This window comes from Nipponia nippon, unplaced genomic scaffold (assembly GCF_047370975.1).
Source record: "Nipponia nippon isolate SJK-2023a ecotype South Korea unplaced genomic scaffold, ASM4737097v1 scaffold_3, whole genome shotgun sequence".
NCBI lineage: Eukaryota > Metazoa > Chordata > Aves > Pelecaniformes > Threskiornithidae > Nipponia > Nipponia nippon.
Genome location: NW_028262347.1, coordinates 92,835,921 through 92,853,611, shown reverse-complemented (window position 1 = coordinate 92,853,611; position 17,691 = coordinate 92,835,921). Strand labels below are relative to the sequence as shown.

The following is a 17,691-nucleotide window of genomic DNA, read 5'->3' as shown; positions in this document are numbered from 1 at the left end:
AACTAAAGGGCAAAATACTTGGCAGCTTTTGCAGTTGAGGTAATTAGGTACAGGAAGGAACATGCATAGTTTTTCCATCAAGCTCTATAAAATCCTGGTGTGAAGGTCTTTTTGAAGAAAAAAATGCTTACTGATGTTGAGAGTAGATTATGGCGGTTAGCAATAACATTATAGGCTGATGTTTCCGAAACAAGCAAACAAAAAGCGAGTTACAGTTTTGTATTTCTCTGTTCTCTCTGTAAATAGTTCTGGCTCTAGATGGATTTGTTAGGAATTCGTGCTTTTAGCCGGCTTTATTTTTTTTTTCTTTTGGGGCTTTTAATTGTTTTGCGTTACATATTAAAAATGGTTGTGCTGATTTGAAAAGTCAGTTCTTGCATAGATTCATTGTGTTTGGCATTTCATGCATCTCTTACTTACAAAGACAACTTGAAGAACATGTAATCCAACATAAATGCCAGGCTGTGCCAAATCCCAGCTCTCTTTACCCCTCACAAAGGGAACTGTTGGATTACATCTATGCAGATATAGGCAGCGCTCGGAAGGCAGGGGTGGAACCTTGCCTCCTAATTACAGTTTCTCTGTTTTCAGCCCTGAAATATACAAATAAATGAAAAATTGACATTGGAGGGGGTTATTAAAACACGTAATTACGATATAAGCATGGGATTAGAGTAATTTCAGTTGAGCCTTACAAACAGCATACTGTAGGTATTATCTTTTACCATGTTCTCTCTGTTGAAGCTAAAATGAGATTCAGAAATACAGCATCTCGGTTTTCTAAGATCTCAGTTAAATGTTCTTAGAAATTACGTTGTTTTTCTTGATTTTAATGGAATGTGATCCGCGTTTTGATCTCTCCTCCTCCCGAGAGTAAACTCTTTCTAATCATATTTATAAAAAATATTCAGCAATATACACTAAGCCCACCATTAAATGGTGCATGTTAGATTTTGCTTGAAGAAAAATACTTCTTCTTTGGGCTTGCATTTTATTAGGGATTGGTCTACTTTGATTTCTCTTTTCTCATGTGGGCGTGGTTGAGAAAAAAGTCTTTGTTCCAGGAACACTCTGTTTGTCTTTCACTAAACAAATCTTCAGTTTATTCAGCCTTTGTTCATTCTTAGATTTATCTATTGAACCTGGAGTGAATAAAGAAAGGAAACAAATGCATCATAAAGTACTCACTGGAGTTGCACAAGCATGTGTAAAAGTGATCCTGTAAAAATGACTTGATTTTAATTTATGCCAGGGGTTTGAGTTGAGTCGTCAGTTGTCAGGGTTAGAAAGTTTGTGTAATTCTGCGCTGGGACTTACAGCACATTTGTCTAGAAACTAATGGTTTACTACAAAGGCACATGGGACATACATTTATATACACCCTGTTTAAAAAGCTGACCACATCCTGGCATAAGAAAAGTGCTGTCAGATCAACAGATTCAGCTCACCACTATCTACACAAAGGTATAAAGTAGTAATAACTGTCAGGCAAGCGTATATGAAACTCTCGAAGGAGCTAAAGGATGGATCATGTGCTTGTTAATTCCTAGAACAGTTTTCCTGATCTGATTGTTAGAGTTTCCTAATAAAGAAGAGAGTGCCTTTTTCCCAGGAGCAATTGGTTCAGTCGTGCTGTTGTGTAGGCTTATGGCATACCTACTTGTTGAAAACAAAGAAAAGCATGGCCGCATCCTGATTGACCAAAAGAGGTTTTCGGGCCATAAATTTTATTTTCTTAGAAAAGTAATGTAAATGCTGTTTGCCAGAATGTATTACTCTTACTTTTTTACACAAATTGTTTGATCTCCCCACCTATATCAGGGTAGTGGGGAAAGTTCTGAGTTTTTAAAAGTGATGGCTTTTAGGAGCTGTGCTTGTAAAAACAGTACTTCCCAAGTCCATCCGCTGTGTTGATTTTTTTTGCAGCATTGCATTTGTCTGCAGTGATGACATTCTAGGTGATATATTTGCTTCCAGAGACGACTTAAAATTTAGCCTTTTATGTGTCAACATTTCCATTGCCTCACGTGAATCAAGATGAGTTGTGCCATCGTATTTAGTTGGGGAGAACTGATCTGACATTTCTTTCAATATCTGAAGTGATTTTTACTTTAAGGGTAAGAAAGATGACTTCTGTATTGGTAATGGAATTAAATAGTAGACCTTTCGTCTCTAACAGAAGAAATAACTGAGCTATTCAGTAATCAGTACAGCAGAAAACGTAAACTGCATGCTCTTGCTTTGTCTTCATTGGCATGCATAAAAAGCCATGTTCAGTTACCCCACCTGAGGACATAAATGATCATAAAAAGAAGTGCTGTTAAGTGCTGGCTGCATACCTGCAAATGAATAATTTCTCATGTTTACATCTCTGGTTGGGTTTTTTTTCTGTTAGATTTCCTGCTGGTTATCGTATGATGAAACTTGATTGTGATATTTCAAAATCTGTCGCTTTTGTGCCTAATATCAACTAAAATCTGGGGGGATGGAAAGGTCTGAGCTCTAAATTGCTTTGTATTTTGAGCCCACATCTCGACAGTATGAGCTGTTTGGAAATTCATTTGCTCGTTGTGCTCTGTAGGTGTTTTATTGAGTCCTGCTGCATTTGCAGTTAATGTGAGGAAAGTTATTTCCACCTGTTGGGGTAGCTTAGCATCAATGACTAGGTCAAATCAGCCCACCTCCCTGGCCCAGGGGCCCTTTGGTAGTTGCCAGTATCAGATACTTCAAAGGAGAATTAATAGCTGTATGCTCTGGGGCTTGTATATTATTATTTTTAAAAGATGTTAGCTGGTGTAAACATGAGTTCAGTAAGACTGTATAGGGAGCTGAGTAAAAATGACACATAACATTTCTATCAAAGCAGCCAAGTTGGCAAAGTATGGAGAGCACTTTGATTCAGGCCAACTTCTGCAGAGTGCTGTCTTCTTACTCATCCAGGTAGAGTTCTTGTGGGTAAGCATGGGAGAACTGAACAGAAAGCCAGAAAAGAAGCTGTTTCAATAAACTTTTTTTAAATTTCTATTTTTAACCTTTCTTTTGAAAACCACTGTGCTATAAAAGATAGGTCTTGAGAAAAGACTGAACCAGTGGGCCGTGGGTTTTCTGAGATGCTTGAGTTACAGCCCTTGTTTTGTATTTTTCTGACACACTAAGAGTATTTTTGTTTTCTTTTCTTCTTCCAGGTGAGGATGATGAAGATTCAAACCTGCTAATTCTCAGCTACCCACAGTACTGTCGATATCGTTCCATGTTAAAGCGCATTCAGGACAAGCCTTCTTCAATATTAACAGACCAGTTTGTTTTAGCCCTGGGAGGCATTGCAGTAACAAGCAAGAACCCCCAAATCTTCTACTGTCGGGATACATTTGATCATCCTACTCTAATAGAAAATGAAAGTATATGTGATGAGTTTGGTAAGTCACGTTACAGCTATTTTCTTTTTCTCACGAGTAAAGACTTTTTTTTCTTTTTAAGTGTCTACTGATTTCCAAGGGGAAGATGTGATTCCTTTGAAGTGAACCAATGCTATTTGTTTTAAATGTTAAGTACCAAGTGTGCTCTTTCCTGTGTGAGACTGAAGGCTTCTAGCCACTAGTGATCTCGGTATTGCAACTTGAGTTTATCACAATCAAAGATAATGTTACACGAGTAGAGTGCGTAGCACAGTTACTCAGTATGAGTGAAAGGATCCCTTGTCTGGATTTGAAATTTATCTGCCTTAACCATTTGCCTATAGCCTATGTCTTTCCAGAAGGTTTACAAAGCATGTTGTTTTTTTTAAAAGTCATTGTTGGTGCAATATGCTAACAAATGCAAAATAGTAGAGGCTCCCTCTGTGTCCCATTGCTGTTGCAGAGCACTCATCAGCTGCGCGTGTGCTCCCAGGGCCCTGAACAAATGTCAGCTATAGCTAGTGTGTTTCTGGCCTTCCTGGAACGGGGGCTTTGCCAGTGCTAGGAGCTTGATTTTACAAGTGCAGAGGCACTTCTGGGAGGTGACCTCTTAATTCAAAGGGTGTAGAGAATACTCTGCAGCTCCAGAGGAGTATGCAGCCCCTTACAGCTGGGAGAGAGGGCTGCAAGATTAGATTCCTGATAGCTGCCAAGTGATTTCACACCTTTTTTTTTTTGTGTCAGATCAACCCAAGGGCAGCGGATGTGCTGATGAATGTGTGGCAGAATGTACGTTGTGTACACACCCAGGGTAACTCCAGTAATGTGTCCAGTGTAATTTCTTTAGCAGTGTACCTATGCTGAGAGAATTAAGTTTTATTACCCAAATCACCAGATGGATGAGCACTGCGACTAATGCTAGCAAAGTCTGTTTGCATAGCGGTGGGTACACCTTTGCTGTGTGAGATCCCTACATCTCTGCAAGGAAGCGCTTAGAGAGAGAAATTCTGATTATGTATTTAATATATAATAAAGGGAGTGAGAGGGAAGGGAGTCAACAATGCCTGTCATGGGAGAATCATTTCTCCCTTTTTCCTAACTCTAGCATGCTGGCTTTGAGCTTGGTGTCCAGTCCAGGCCTTGTTATGCTGGCAGAGAAATGCCAACCCAGCTGGTGACATTGGGGCATTTTGGGAGGTAGTGCAGGACTGCTCCTCTGCTGCTGCACCGATCAGCTCCTGACAGGCAGGAGAGATCCTTCCTCATGCGGTGTCGTCACTGCAGCTCATTACTGCTGTGAATAGTTTTAATTTTGTGATGTCAAGCTTTTGCAGGATCGGGCCCAAACTGTCAAGTCCGCTCACACTCACACAAAACATTACAGGCTTTGAATGAACTATGAATAAAAGTGTTGGTTACTCTTAGGGGGTGGAGGTGGTGAAAAAATGAATGAAATGCCCTGGAAGCTTGGTCCAATAACACAATAGTATCATGTTGATTTTTATTTACTCTGAGCTCCGGCTCAGAATATAAAGTTCAGTTTTAATTGACTATCCTTCTTGTATGGGAAAGGTTATTTTAGGCTTGAAGGCGTTTGATGAGCATACCATCTGCTTACTGTGGAGTATTTTATTCAGGGTCATTCCTTGATTACAGGTTTGTTGAAATAGTTGGATCCATAATGTAAGTGTATCATGGAATATTAGTAATAGATGAATCAAAGAGATGTGGAGTGATGCAGAAACTACGCTTAGTGAACCATAGCAAGTGCTTTGTTCAGTCTCTGAAAGCTAACTATGCCATTCTCTTGACCTTTCCGAGGCAATTATCTCATTATCAAACCAGAGCCACAGAAATCTTAGCCATATAAATTAATAATGTGTATTTAAAATATAGTTTGGCTTATGAAGCAGATTTTTAAAATGCCTATAAAAACAAAAAAAATACTACTCTCTAAAAGTATTTCTTATGAAAATAAATAATGATGTGGTAAAATTTGCAAGCCCTGCTCTGTTGGGAAGAAAAACATGGCCAATGTACGGTTCCGTTTCTGTGTTGCAAAATGTATGATGTCAATTATATTACCGTTGTTGAAGGCAACAGGCAAAGTGCTATTTTATCCTTTTCTTTGCTGGCAGGACAATAAAATGTACAACACTTCGTTATACAAACAGTTTACATTGGTATCATGTAGATTGATGTCACATGTGGAAAGTGATGACTGCTAAAGCTAAACAGAGGCAGGGTGGTACAGTAGATAAATGGATTACTCTAAGGCACTGGTATTTATCAGTCAAATCTGAGGGGAGACCAGATTACAGAAATGTGACTAAAATTCTTAAAAGGTGTCTATAAGAAGATCCAGGCACATTTAATTTGAAGGAATTGGCTATTTCTTACCTTGCAAATGAAAGAAGTGTGCGGAAGGAACAAGATAGGAACACGTATATTTCCGCATCACCTGAAATTCTCCAAACTCTAAAGTGAGTACAAAATTTGGGAAATACGGTCTACTGATGTCTTTATGTGAGAAGTGCTGGCTTCTGATACGGATGCCAGGTCTTCTTCAGAAACGTTGCTGTTGGGGAAGGTGTTACACGTTCTCTGAGCGTTGGAGTACTGTGCAACAGATACAGCATGTCACAAGTGAGACACCAGAAACACCTTTACAAAGAGCCCCATTCACCACAGCGTGTAAGCTGCTGTCCTTGTTAGGCAGTTTTAACAGAGAAAAATGTTTTTTCCAGGAAGTATTCTCTCTACTTTTATTATACGTTTTTAACAAAAACATTTTGTTCAGCTCTGGCTCCTTCTGATCCTCCCCATTTTCTTTGCCATTCTGGAGGGGTTAACAAAAAATAAATAAAGCAGGAAATGAGGAAGAAAAATTAAGTTTTGTTGACAATAAATAATGTTTTTTTGGTGTGGGATTTTTTTCTTTTTTAAGTAGGAAAGATATGTAGATGCTGTCTGTCAGCTCCGGCAGATGTGGCTGATAGAGATGCTTTGATGCTTCAGGCAGTCCCATGTGGATGGCCTCTGTATTTCCATAGAGCTTCTGTAAGGGTTAGGCCGTGATGAGCTTCCCCTCCGGCCTCAGCGTGGGCTACCGCAGCCAGTACCTGCTGCCGACACCGCGGCCACCTGTGTCTGCGTCCATCCTCCCTGTGCGCTGCTGTACGGCACATGCCCAAGTGGTTTGGGCAGGAATATTCAGGACTGATTTTCTCGCAAAGTCCTTTTCTGCTTCTCCTCTAACTTGGTTCAGTGTGCCACAGCGTCCCACCGAGGAGGCCCTGGAGAGGCGGGCTGCTGAGGAATCGGCTCGGCAGCTGGAAGGCTCAAACATTTGCATCTATTTCTTTGCAGCCTGCCAGGGAAGGACTAGCTCTCCATTTACAGAGGAAAGACTGCTGTGAGTGGAAAGCCTCCCGCTCCCATTCTTGTTGATATAACTACTGATTAGTTAATCTAACTGCCTTGGAGGGTTCCCCTCCAGAATGCAAACAGGCTCGAAAGCTTGCTTCTGTTCAGAAAGCAGAAGACGTAAGCTGTACTTGGATGTCTTGATAGCCAAAGTTCATGGATATGACCACAGTCAGACTGTACCTCTTCCCCTCCTGAAGTAAGAGTAATCGGAGGTCCTCACCAGCACGAAACAGTCCAGGTGGATAATGAAATGCTGGTGTTGCTGGCTAGGAACAAGAAATCTGAGGTTTTGAACCTGCACAGGAGGCTAGAATGGAGTTATCCACGGTCAAACTGAAGCACAAAGGCTTGAGCCCTGACTGGCGGTGCTGCCAGCCTGTGCAGGTTTGCAAGTGGCACTGAGCTAGGGCCACGGGGAGACCTCGGGCTGGCCCTGGGCTGCAGTGGCAGCGTAGTCCCTGCCGTGGCCCTGTGGGCTGTGTCTGCCTGCCCGAGGGAGGGGCCGGTTGGACGCAGCAAGGTGAGCAAACGGGATCAGTTCTCTTCATGGCCTCGTTTTATTTCTCTGTGCAGACTAGAGTTCACCTACGCATTCCTTTATCTAACTGCTCCTATAAATTGGCATGTGGAAAAAACCAAAACCCTATTTCCTCATTCTCTTGCTCCCTTAAAGTAAAAATAATATGTACCAGCTGAACAATTCATTTCTCTTCAACTCAAGATCATTGGTAAAGACATTTTTCAAAATCCTTTTCATTTATCAGCCTCTGGGGTTACTGTTATTGAATAACTTTTGTAAATGCATATAATTTACTGTCATTTGCTGTGTGGTCATATATGCTGCAAGAGAGAAGGAATGAAAAAATAGGGGTCCTAATAGTTTTCATTATAGACCAAAGAGATCTAGTTGGAGGCAAAGCTGCCTGTGCAGTGGCCAGAAGATGGATTTGAGGGTCACTGGGCAGAAATCAGTGTGCAGTTGTTGCTAGAGCAGCGCACGTCCTCTGCGTTTTCTTGTCCAAAGGAGGTGACTTGGCCTTCTACCAGACTCCTGCCTGCTCCGCCACATGGAGTAACTTCCAGGGCGCATGGATGAGCACGGATCCTTTCGTGACCCAGTCGTGGGCTGCACTGCAAATGCATGTGGGCCCCTACAGCAAGGTAGCATACAGATGTGTCTATCAGCGTGACCTCTGCCTTCTCCAGGCTTGGGGACTCGCAGGGCGGCGAGAAGAGGCACACAGCTTCGAAGCAGGAGGGTCAGGTGCTTGGGTGACGGTGGATTTCTACAGCTCCATCGGCTTCGCCAGGTGAAAATCTCGCACAGAAAGATTTGTCACGGTGCTTTGCTGGATAAATATTATAAGTCCTGCCTGCTAAAGATGAACCAGAAGGCTCACTTTCATTTTGTGAGCATGAGGTTGCTTTTTCTGTAAACAGGAGTGTGAGAGAAAACTGAATATCCTATTTCTTCTCGATTTTTAAAATCTATTTGGTAAATTTTAAATCATTCTTCATTATTTTTATAGCATGCTGGGTCCAATATGCCATTAAACAAGCTGGTCCCTGGGGTAGTGTAAACACTTGTTCACCCCCGAAAGAAGGTTAGAAGTTGTATTTTTGTGTGTAAAGGCCAATTTTTTATAAAACATTTCATACCAAAAAGTGACAGAACTACATCCTGCTGTGGTATTAATGTAATTTTTTCTCTGAAAAATGAAACTTCTTCATTCTACCGTAACGAGCAATACAGAGGGGAAACTGCTCATTGAAAAAAGTGATGTGTAAAGGGCATTGCAGTCCCCACTTCCCTTCTCTCCCCTTGCCTCCCCCAAAAAACTTAATGATATATTGCTTGTGTTGGGGAAAAATCATCTACATTAAAACCAAAACAAACCCCGAAACCTTCAACAAGTCGGCTCTCCCTGTAAAACAATGCAGAAAGCAGATCCTCTCACTTCAGGGCTGGCAGGGAGTGGTTAGGAGTGAGGGATGACTTACCCGTCCTCCAAGCTGCTGGGGTTTCTGAGCCAGCAATTTCAGAAGGACTTACCTTCCTTCTTGTCATTGACCAGGGAAGCTGTGGCAGGACAGCGCTATGAAGAAAAAGGGACTTTTTAGGGATAGGTCATGTGCAGAAAAAATGCGTAGTATGAAAGCTGATGACTTCAGGGTATAGGATGACACCATTACTCCTGGTACAGCTGAAATTTGGTCTTTGCTTTTGTTATACATCTCAGTTTACAGAAGTTTGTGACTCATAGATAAAATCAGTTGTTTAGGGGAAAAACATAACAAAACAAAACCTTGGCAGGGAATGAGACCCAAAAAAAAAAAAAAAAAAAAAAGAAGAAAGACTGTTTGCAGTCTAAATGAAATACAGTTTTCCTGTTAGTGACTTTCTTTATTTGTGTGAGTCAAAGTTGGCTTTTCTTTTTAAACCAGCTCTAGTACAAAAATTGTACTTAGGCCTGAAAGCCTGGTTTTTTAATATTTTTCCGCTGATGTAAAGTATCAGCATTATTGCTATTGACTATTTTGGCTACCTGCAGGATAATTTATATCAGTGAAATTCAGCAAACCCTGAAGTTCCCAGACAGATGCTTTGGGCTACTTTGTTTTAACACAAATGTGATGTTAGAGTGGGATTGGTGTTAGTGCTTCTCTGCTAAGACTAGAATGTTTAAGCATTTAGAAATGCGATAGGAAGAGTATGGAGGCTTTTTATTAGCGTGGATACTGGGACCTCCTTAGATGGAGCTTTACGGTGGCATCTCCAACAGTCTGAAAAATATGCAACTCTTTTCCAAGTGCCTGGGCAGGGTGGCTTAGCTAAATATTTCAAATTTTAACTCTCTCAAAACACAAACAGGACATAGCTGGAGGGGAAGTAATGATTAATGCATAATAGTGCTATATACAATATAGATAAATGTACATTTCCTCTTCCCTCCCACCCCACCTCAGCAAACATAAGCTTTTAGCTTGAAAAAGCAAATCTGGAAATGTTCTGGATTCTGGTCAGACCTCTTTCTTATTTTGTTAATTCAACTGCAGAGTAAGATATTAATGATCCCCAGATGTTGTTTATAATGATTGATTTTTCGGTTGTGAAAAAATACTTGCAGTTTTTTTAAACAATTGATATTTTCTAGTGTGCTCTGCAGCATTTGAATAAAATGTCTGAAGGCAGAGCTGTTTATATGCCCAACATAATTGCTTCTGTTAAGTGATTTCTTCATTCTTAACATTTTTAGCTCTAATTGCTTTTTCCCCATACATCTAAAAATAAATATTTGCAAGTTTTGCATTCTGTCACTCATTGAAACGCATAAAATATTTGTATACTCAAAGCAAAAAGGCACTGATAAGGGGTCACATTCTGTCTCACTTAGTGGCGTAAATCCAAAATAACTCAATCCACTTCAGTGGCTGTTACTCAAGATTTTCACCAGTTAACCAAGGGCAGAATCTCACCCAATGTTAACAGCAAGCTGCTAAGTGAACATAAGTAATGTGTGGTAAAGTAAGATAAAATACCTTCCTGTGTGCAAGAACTTCAATAGAAACAAATGCTGTTAGCTTCTACTTTTTTTTTTTTTGGTACATTTTCACTAGCAACCATAGCTGTAACCAGGATAAATATTAAGATAGATTATTTTTCCCTTTGTAATCAAAACTCCTTTATGGAGAACATCTACAGAACTGCTGATTTTATTCAGGTTGCATGTTCCCGCTGCCCTCAGGAAGGCAGCAGATGCTGAGTGGAGGGGCAGGTGCTGCCTGAAAAGCTGCTCCTGCCTGTTTCCTCCAGCCGCTTGGTATAGCTTCTCAGCCAGGCTGGTGGCAGCTGTCTGTCCTGCGTGGAGTAGCAGGGTAGCAGCCCAAGAAGCTCGCAATGGCCGGCCGGTGCCTCTGCGAGAGCCCGGCTCCTGTGGCGAGGGCGCTTGGGAAATTGGTATGGCTCCTTACTTCTTTGGGTGCCCTTGGGTAGCAGCCCGGGAGAGAGAGGGGCTTACACCGTGAACGTGCGGCGCTGTGGGCCCGTGGTGCTCCTGGGCCGCGCGTGGCCGTGACCCGGCTGCTCAAGAAAGCATCAGGGCTGTGAACCACGGGGTGGCCAGTACGGCCTCTCTGCTGGGACAGCCCGGGCCTTGGGGCTGCCATGGGATTGAAGGTGAGAGAGCCTCCCTCCTGCAAGCGCCAGTGGCAGAGCCGAGAGCCTGGGTGTACCATTTCCAGTCTGGCGCTTTCAACTTCTCCTGTTTAATTTTGAATCAAATAGCGAATACCTGATGGTATTGTGGGGTTTACATGTTTTCTTAGCCAGAGTTTGGCAGAGAATTAATGTGTAGTTCCAGCAAATGAAGGGTTAGCAAGTGAGCTGTTCTTCTGTGCCTGATAAATGTAACTTATCACATGGGTTTTGTCAGCTATTACACTCACGTCTGTTCTATTGGTGTCCGTTCACTAAACGATTGTAGATATAAATGACTAATTCCTCCTGTATAAGATTTCCACTCGATGGCTAGTTTTATGATTCAGCTATCAAAATCACTTTTTGTCATTATAGTGAACAGTAAGGCAAGCTGCGTTCATCATGAGTGTGAGCCATGTCCATCATACATTTTTTCATTTCTGGAGCCATCTTTTTTTTTATTTGCAGTATGCCTTCATTAGAGCATCCTCGTTTGACTGTTCCCCTGGTTTCAGTGCCTGCCTTGGACCACCGGGCCTGCCCAGGCTCTTGAGCTTTGTCTCGGGAGAGCTTTCTGTCCACCAGCGTCCCAAGCCTCGCGAGCAGTGTCCCCGAGGTGCCGGGGCGCAGCGGTGGCCGGGAGCAGGGGAGACCTTTGTGGCCAGGAAAGGGCCCCTGTTCCCGCGCCTGTACAATGGAAAAGAGAAGTGGTTTATGTCAGAATATGGTCACATTCTTCTGATTAAACCCGCTCAAAAAAGACAACATTGTAATATTTTCCAATGACTGTTTATCATGAATTACGTCAGCCTTAGTTTAAATTGCTATTATTTCTCCTTAATGCTTCTTGGTGCCTGCATAATTTACAGCATTGGCAGCTGCGGGACTATGAAATAACCTTTCACAACCACCATACAATAGTAAAGAACATAAAGTTTTTGTTGTTAATTATTATGGGACTCCTTTAACTTTTTTACAAAGTGACATAAAATATTGTTGAGGTATTTATGGTTAAAGCTACTTTTACATGGATCTATTTTGCTCCTGGCTAGTTCTTAACTAAAGCAGTCATTTGTGGTTATTATGCCTTGGGAGATATTATGTCAGAACTGGTTTAAGAGTATTATTATGTATCACATGTCATATATTACATGTCAGCACTTGAGGCTGTCTTTCAATAAAAACAAATGTAATTTTAGTTAATGGTCTTTTAGGTATAGGCCATTTGTAAACTTACCTGAGTTCATTTGAAGGTATACTAAAAAGCTTTGTTCTCCCAGAGTGCACTTGAGTAATTTCATTTCGGCTTGGGATGGAATTTCCAAAATATTTGTCATTATTTCAATCAGAGGGTGCTGCCTCTAAAAAGCAAATAGTTTCCCAATACTGAGGTTAATGTACACATTTTAAGGAGCTGTAACTGTTACTCATTACTTTGTTTACTTTTCCCCCCCTTTGGAGCTCATGCTTCCCAGGTTCCCTACTGGTCAGGCTGATAGTAGTAACCCAGGCAACTAAGCCACCTAATGATGATACTTCACTGTGCCGCTTAAATGAATAGTTTATACCTTCTAGATAATCCGTGGGTGAAGGGGGTTATAAATTAAAGGTTGCAGGCGAGTTTTAGGTTTCCGTGAAGTTTCATTTCAAATCTGGAAAACGCAAACTTACACAAAGCAAACTTTGAATTAATATGTCATTCCCCTTGGTTCCAAATACTATGCATATTTTCCAGTACTTACTTATTTAAAGCAAGAAATGAAGCATATAGGGTGTGCCAGAAAGTTTACAAAGAATGAAAACACATAAATGACTCACGTGAACTTTTTCTGATTTTTTTTTTTCTTAATGTGTAATTAGTTAATTACGGCTAGGGTGGGGGTGGGAGAAGGCATGATTTCTCTCCCCCCCACAATCGATGTTTGAGCACCATAAAAATGATCAAAGCCTCTATTTGTCTCTAGTTACATTTTACTCCATGGGACTGCTGGGTTTGGTGACTCTATTGTAGGGAACGGAAACCCTGCTGGGCAAAAAATCAGTCTCTATCCCCCTACAAATGCTCAGGCTGAAGATGTGAAGACGCAAACGTGAAATTAAAAAAGCAAGCGAAGAGCAGGGTGAGCGTTTTTGTGTGTTGCTAAGTTGGAATTTAATAAGAGGAACATAAAATGGAGCTAAACTTGCCTGGATGCCATGAGATTTTTTTAATATTAGGCAGCATGCTTGATTTCCCTGGAAATGAGTGAGCAATCTGAATTTAGAGTTGTTTGGCGGGGGGAGGGGGCGTTTCGTTCTCTTTTTTAATCAAAGGCATTTCACAAGCTGATTTCAAGTGAAAGGGGAATCTATCATTACGTAAGAATGTAGCAAACTTTTCCGTTTAATGAATGAATATTAGGTATTTCGGGAGCAGATAAAAGATGGTAAAAGAGGGAGACAGAGCTGACATCTTAGAGATTTTAATAAAGATTGAAGTTAGTAGTGAAAAGGTCAAAGTGCCATTTGTTGAGCCCCTGCTTCTGGCATGGTTTCAAAGCTCGCAGTGCTGACTCGGGGGCTGTGATGTGTGTTAATGAACAGTTGTGGCACTTAACTGAGATCATGGGTTGGTCACATGAATATATATAAAAGATATGAGTGAAGATTTCCCCCCCCCCTCTTTTTGCTGCAGTTTGGCTGTTGGAAGGACTAAACAATTAAAAGAAATGTTTGAAATGTTTGAACACCACATTAAGTCCCCTAGTCTGTAAGGAAAATGAGCTATGAATAATAGAATACTGCTCTAGTTAAATATAGTTATTCAAAATTGTTTTTAGCTACAGATGTTATGCCATTTTAGAAACTTAGACTAAATAATGTCAGATCTTGTTTGCTTTTTTAGTATGTTATTCATTTATTGGGAAATTCAAAATTTAAAACAGCTGGGAAAGGGTTTGGTGTTCACTAAGTAATCTTTAAAATGTGTACATTTCAGACTTACTATTATAGAGCTGTTTAGAAATGACTGAATTGTATATTATAGTTATAAAGTTCTGTAAACATGCTCTACCATGTAGATGACAGGGAAACATGAAATGGGAAAAATGAGATAATTCTGGAGCCAAATTTTATGTATTACAGACTTGATAAAACAGCAAATGGCTTTCTCAATTCAAATCATTTGTAACTTTCCAGGAACATGCATGGGTGTTATGAACAGTATGTCTAAAATAGCAGCAGAAAATAGTGTTCTTTCTCCTTTAATTCTCCCTTTGATGTTTATGTCAAAACGAAGGAGTTAATTTATCTAAGAGTTTCACTGCATGAGTTGGACTGTACAAAACCAATCATGTAGAAATAATAGACTACCATTGGAAGTGCTGTACTATTGCAGTTTTAATAGCTCTTCAGTTCTGCTCAACAATTAGTCCATACATTTTATAGCTGTGTCTTTAAGAAACTGGCACACTCAGCAAAATCACAGTAATTGGGAGATGATGCAATGTGGAGAGAAATCAGAGGAAGAAAATTAATTGAAAAATAGTGTTTTGTTCGGGTTTGGGTTTGTTTTGTTTTAAAATTTTAAACACTGCAGTAGTAATTACTGGTGGGTTAGACTTCTGCAGAATTTAAATTCCACGTGGCTGGGTCTTTTGTGAATTTATTTTTAAATCAAATTGCAAAAGAGGCAAAATAGGGCATTAAAATTCTTGCTATAGTTTTCTCTCTCTGAAATCAAGTGAGGGCATTAAGGGTGATCCAGAGGGTTTTTTTCCCGTCTATTGACACTGGTCCTGTTTGAGTAAGTTCTCATTACCTGTCAGCATCTTCGTAAACCTGATCAGACAGATCACGGACAGTATGTGAATTAGTTCATCATTTACGCAAACGAGATAAAGAGACCTCTTGCTTGTGTCCACTGGAGAAGGTATCAATGCATTCTGGTGTAAGCATCCATCCCTGGAGGTATTTATAAGAAGAGTAGACGTGGTGCTCGAGGACATGGTTTAGTGGTAGACTTGGCAGTGATAGGTTGACGGTTGGACTCGATGATCTTAAGGGTCTTTTCCAACCTTAACGATTCTATGATCTTCCCAATGATAGCCAGTGGATGCTGGTAGTTTCTTCATAGGACCTTGTTTTTATGCATAAGTACTGAATATGAAGGCAAATTAAAAAAAAAAAAAAAGTGTTGCTTTTTTTGTAGGTTTATCATTGGCAATTAGGACTTTGTAATGTTTTTTAATTGATTTATTGTCCATTATGGGCCAAAGGCCAGTGAAGCAGTGCGAGTTTACGTTTCAGCCCCAGGTTTGGGCCTTGGTATTATATATAGGTGTGTCTTGGTCTTTTAGTGATCAGACAAGCATTTCCTTGTGCCTCAGGGCTGCTGTGTTAGTCTTAATGTTATAATTTACTTGAGGGTAATGATAGATAACCAATTGACTAGAGTAGGAGAGCAAACCTGGTTCTTGGATGAACAAGCAGGGGAATACCGAGAAGAAATAGAGAGGTGTTACTTGTGCTGCGTCTGACAGTAGATGAAATCATTATCAAACCCCCTCAGAGCTAACATTTTTGGTAAGTCAGTCAAATGATGATGGCTTTCTGCAAAAAGGGTGATACAATTTCATGGGATAACTGCGCTACTAATGCTCAAATGTATTATTCTGAACTATGGGCTGCAGAGGAACATGGCAGAGCAGGAAGTCTTTATTAGAGAGATTTTCCCCACTTTCAGCTTTGTGCCCGATTCTGACACCCATGCTTTGCACATGCTGTTGAAATACTGGACAAGGTTAAGGAAGGACCCAAAATACAATTCATGGCACAGAAAACTTGCCTTCAAGTGAAAGACTAAAGAATGTCAATCCATTTAGTGCATGGAGGAGAAGACTAAGAAGGGACCCGATTGCAGTCTGTTAGTACATCCATGAGGAGAAGACCTGTGACGGCAGAGACCTCTCTAATTTGGCAAACAGACACATAGCAGGACCTCGTGCTTCAAGGTGGAAGCAGATAAATTAATGCTGAAACTAAGGCACAATTATCTAGCAGTGAGGGGTAATTAACCATGGGAACAACTTAGCTAGGAGTAACATAGATTCTTTATTACCTGAATCTTTTAAATCAAGACTACTTTCCGAAAGACATGATCCTTACTTAAGGAAGAGATACCGTCTTCATCCAGTGGTCACTCTGACATTGTATAGGCAGTGTTTGCAGAAAATAAACAAGGTGCTAATATCCTACTAATTCGTTCTGGCCTTAAAAACTGTTACTGTATTAATATATGTAATTTGTAGCATCTGGGCCAATAAAGGCTAGATTGTGCTGGATCTCGTGTCCGTTATATAATAAAACAAACTTTCCTAAAATTTGCTTACACTCTTAAGTAGACAAGGCAGAGCTTTGCATCTGCTCTGTGGACCGAAGGCTGAGGAGCAGGGCTACACAGGGAGCTGGTGCATTAGGAGCTAAACGCCAGTGTCTTCACTGGTCCAGCGTGGTGGCTGTTGATACCCTGTGTTCTCTTTGTTCTCCTTACCAGTCTCCATCCACCATGAGCAGTTGCCTGTCTCGGAGCACTGACCGGGCAGCGTGCTCCTCTGCTCTGGTCACTCATCAGTTCCTTGCCTCTTCTCTGCTGGGGAGATCAGCTCAGGGAGAATTGGATCTGGTCCATGTTAGGCCACTTCAGTAACTTATACAAAGGCCTGTCTCCTCAGTTGAAGTATGGAAAATGTAACTCAGTGGCACCTCATTTGAATGTGCAGCAGCACACTGCGAGATCATCTACAGACTTACTGTACCGACTTCATGAATCTTCCCTGATGAGTCCTTCACAGACGTCTCCAGTCACCTTACCTTTTTGCGTAATAGCTTTAAAGAGCATGTTAATTAAAAAGCAGGTGTTAGCAACAAGTGAGTAATAGAGGAGGAGGAATTTGTTTGAAATCAGCAGTTTCATCCCACAGAAAGGGTAAGAGAATACGTGAAAAGGCTAATGGTGATCATCCTGCTAACATGGGTGACATTCGCAGACGCTGCTTCTTCAACAGAGAGGTACTGTGCAACCTTCCAGCTCTGTCATCACGCTCCTCTGTTTCACTCTGGATTTGCAACTGTAGTAGAAGTTGTTAAACTCCCAGTGAAAACAGCTCTTTGCTGTGGGGTGGCATGTTTACTTAAGTAGGTGTTGATGATTCTACTTCTCACTTAGTTGATTAAATAAGTCACTTCATCTTACAAACCTCAGCTGAACTTTGCTGAGATGAGCTGATGTCCCATTACATACTTTCACAGAGGTAGAGCACAAGTTTGAAAAACAGGGAAAAGATTATTCCCAGGGTCTTTAGCAGCTCTTAGCTCAGAATATCATGTTCAAACTTAGCAGTATAGTTGCCCTCATTCTTTTATAGCATCCGATTTTGCAACGAACCATAATCATTTGACTGATTTGCCAAAAAAGTGATGGTCCTTCAGGGGTTTTTTTGTGTTGGTTGTTTTGAAAGGCAGCCTGTAATTAAGATGAATACATGTACATTGTGAATGTTTAGTTACGGTAGAGATGGGTTTGTTATAAAACAACAACAAAAAAAAAAAACACACACAACCAAAAATTACCTAGCTGCAAATCCTTGCAGTTGTTTAGTTTAGAAGTTTAAGTCAATTTATGGAAGTCTG

The 17,691-nt window shown here is 40.8% G+C and overlaps 1 protein-coding gene across 2 annotated transcripts in view; it reads left to right on the top strand.

Annotated features, from left to right (window-relative positions):
• Positions 1–17,691, top strand: part of ARID5B (AT-rich interaction domain 5B) — a 124,645-nt gene that overhangs the window by 46,291 nt on the left and 60,663 nt on the right. For both annotated transcript variants that reach the window (XM_087766923.1, XM_087766922.1), the window contains one exon: positions 3,186–3,416. In XM_087766923.1, coding sequence (XP_087623049.1) covers positions 3,186–3,416 — 231 coding nt within the window. The remainder of the gene's footprint in view (positions 1–3,185; positions 3,417–17,691) is intronic.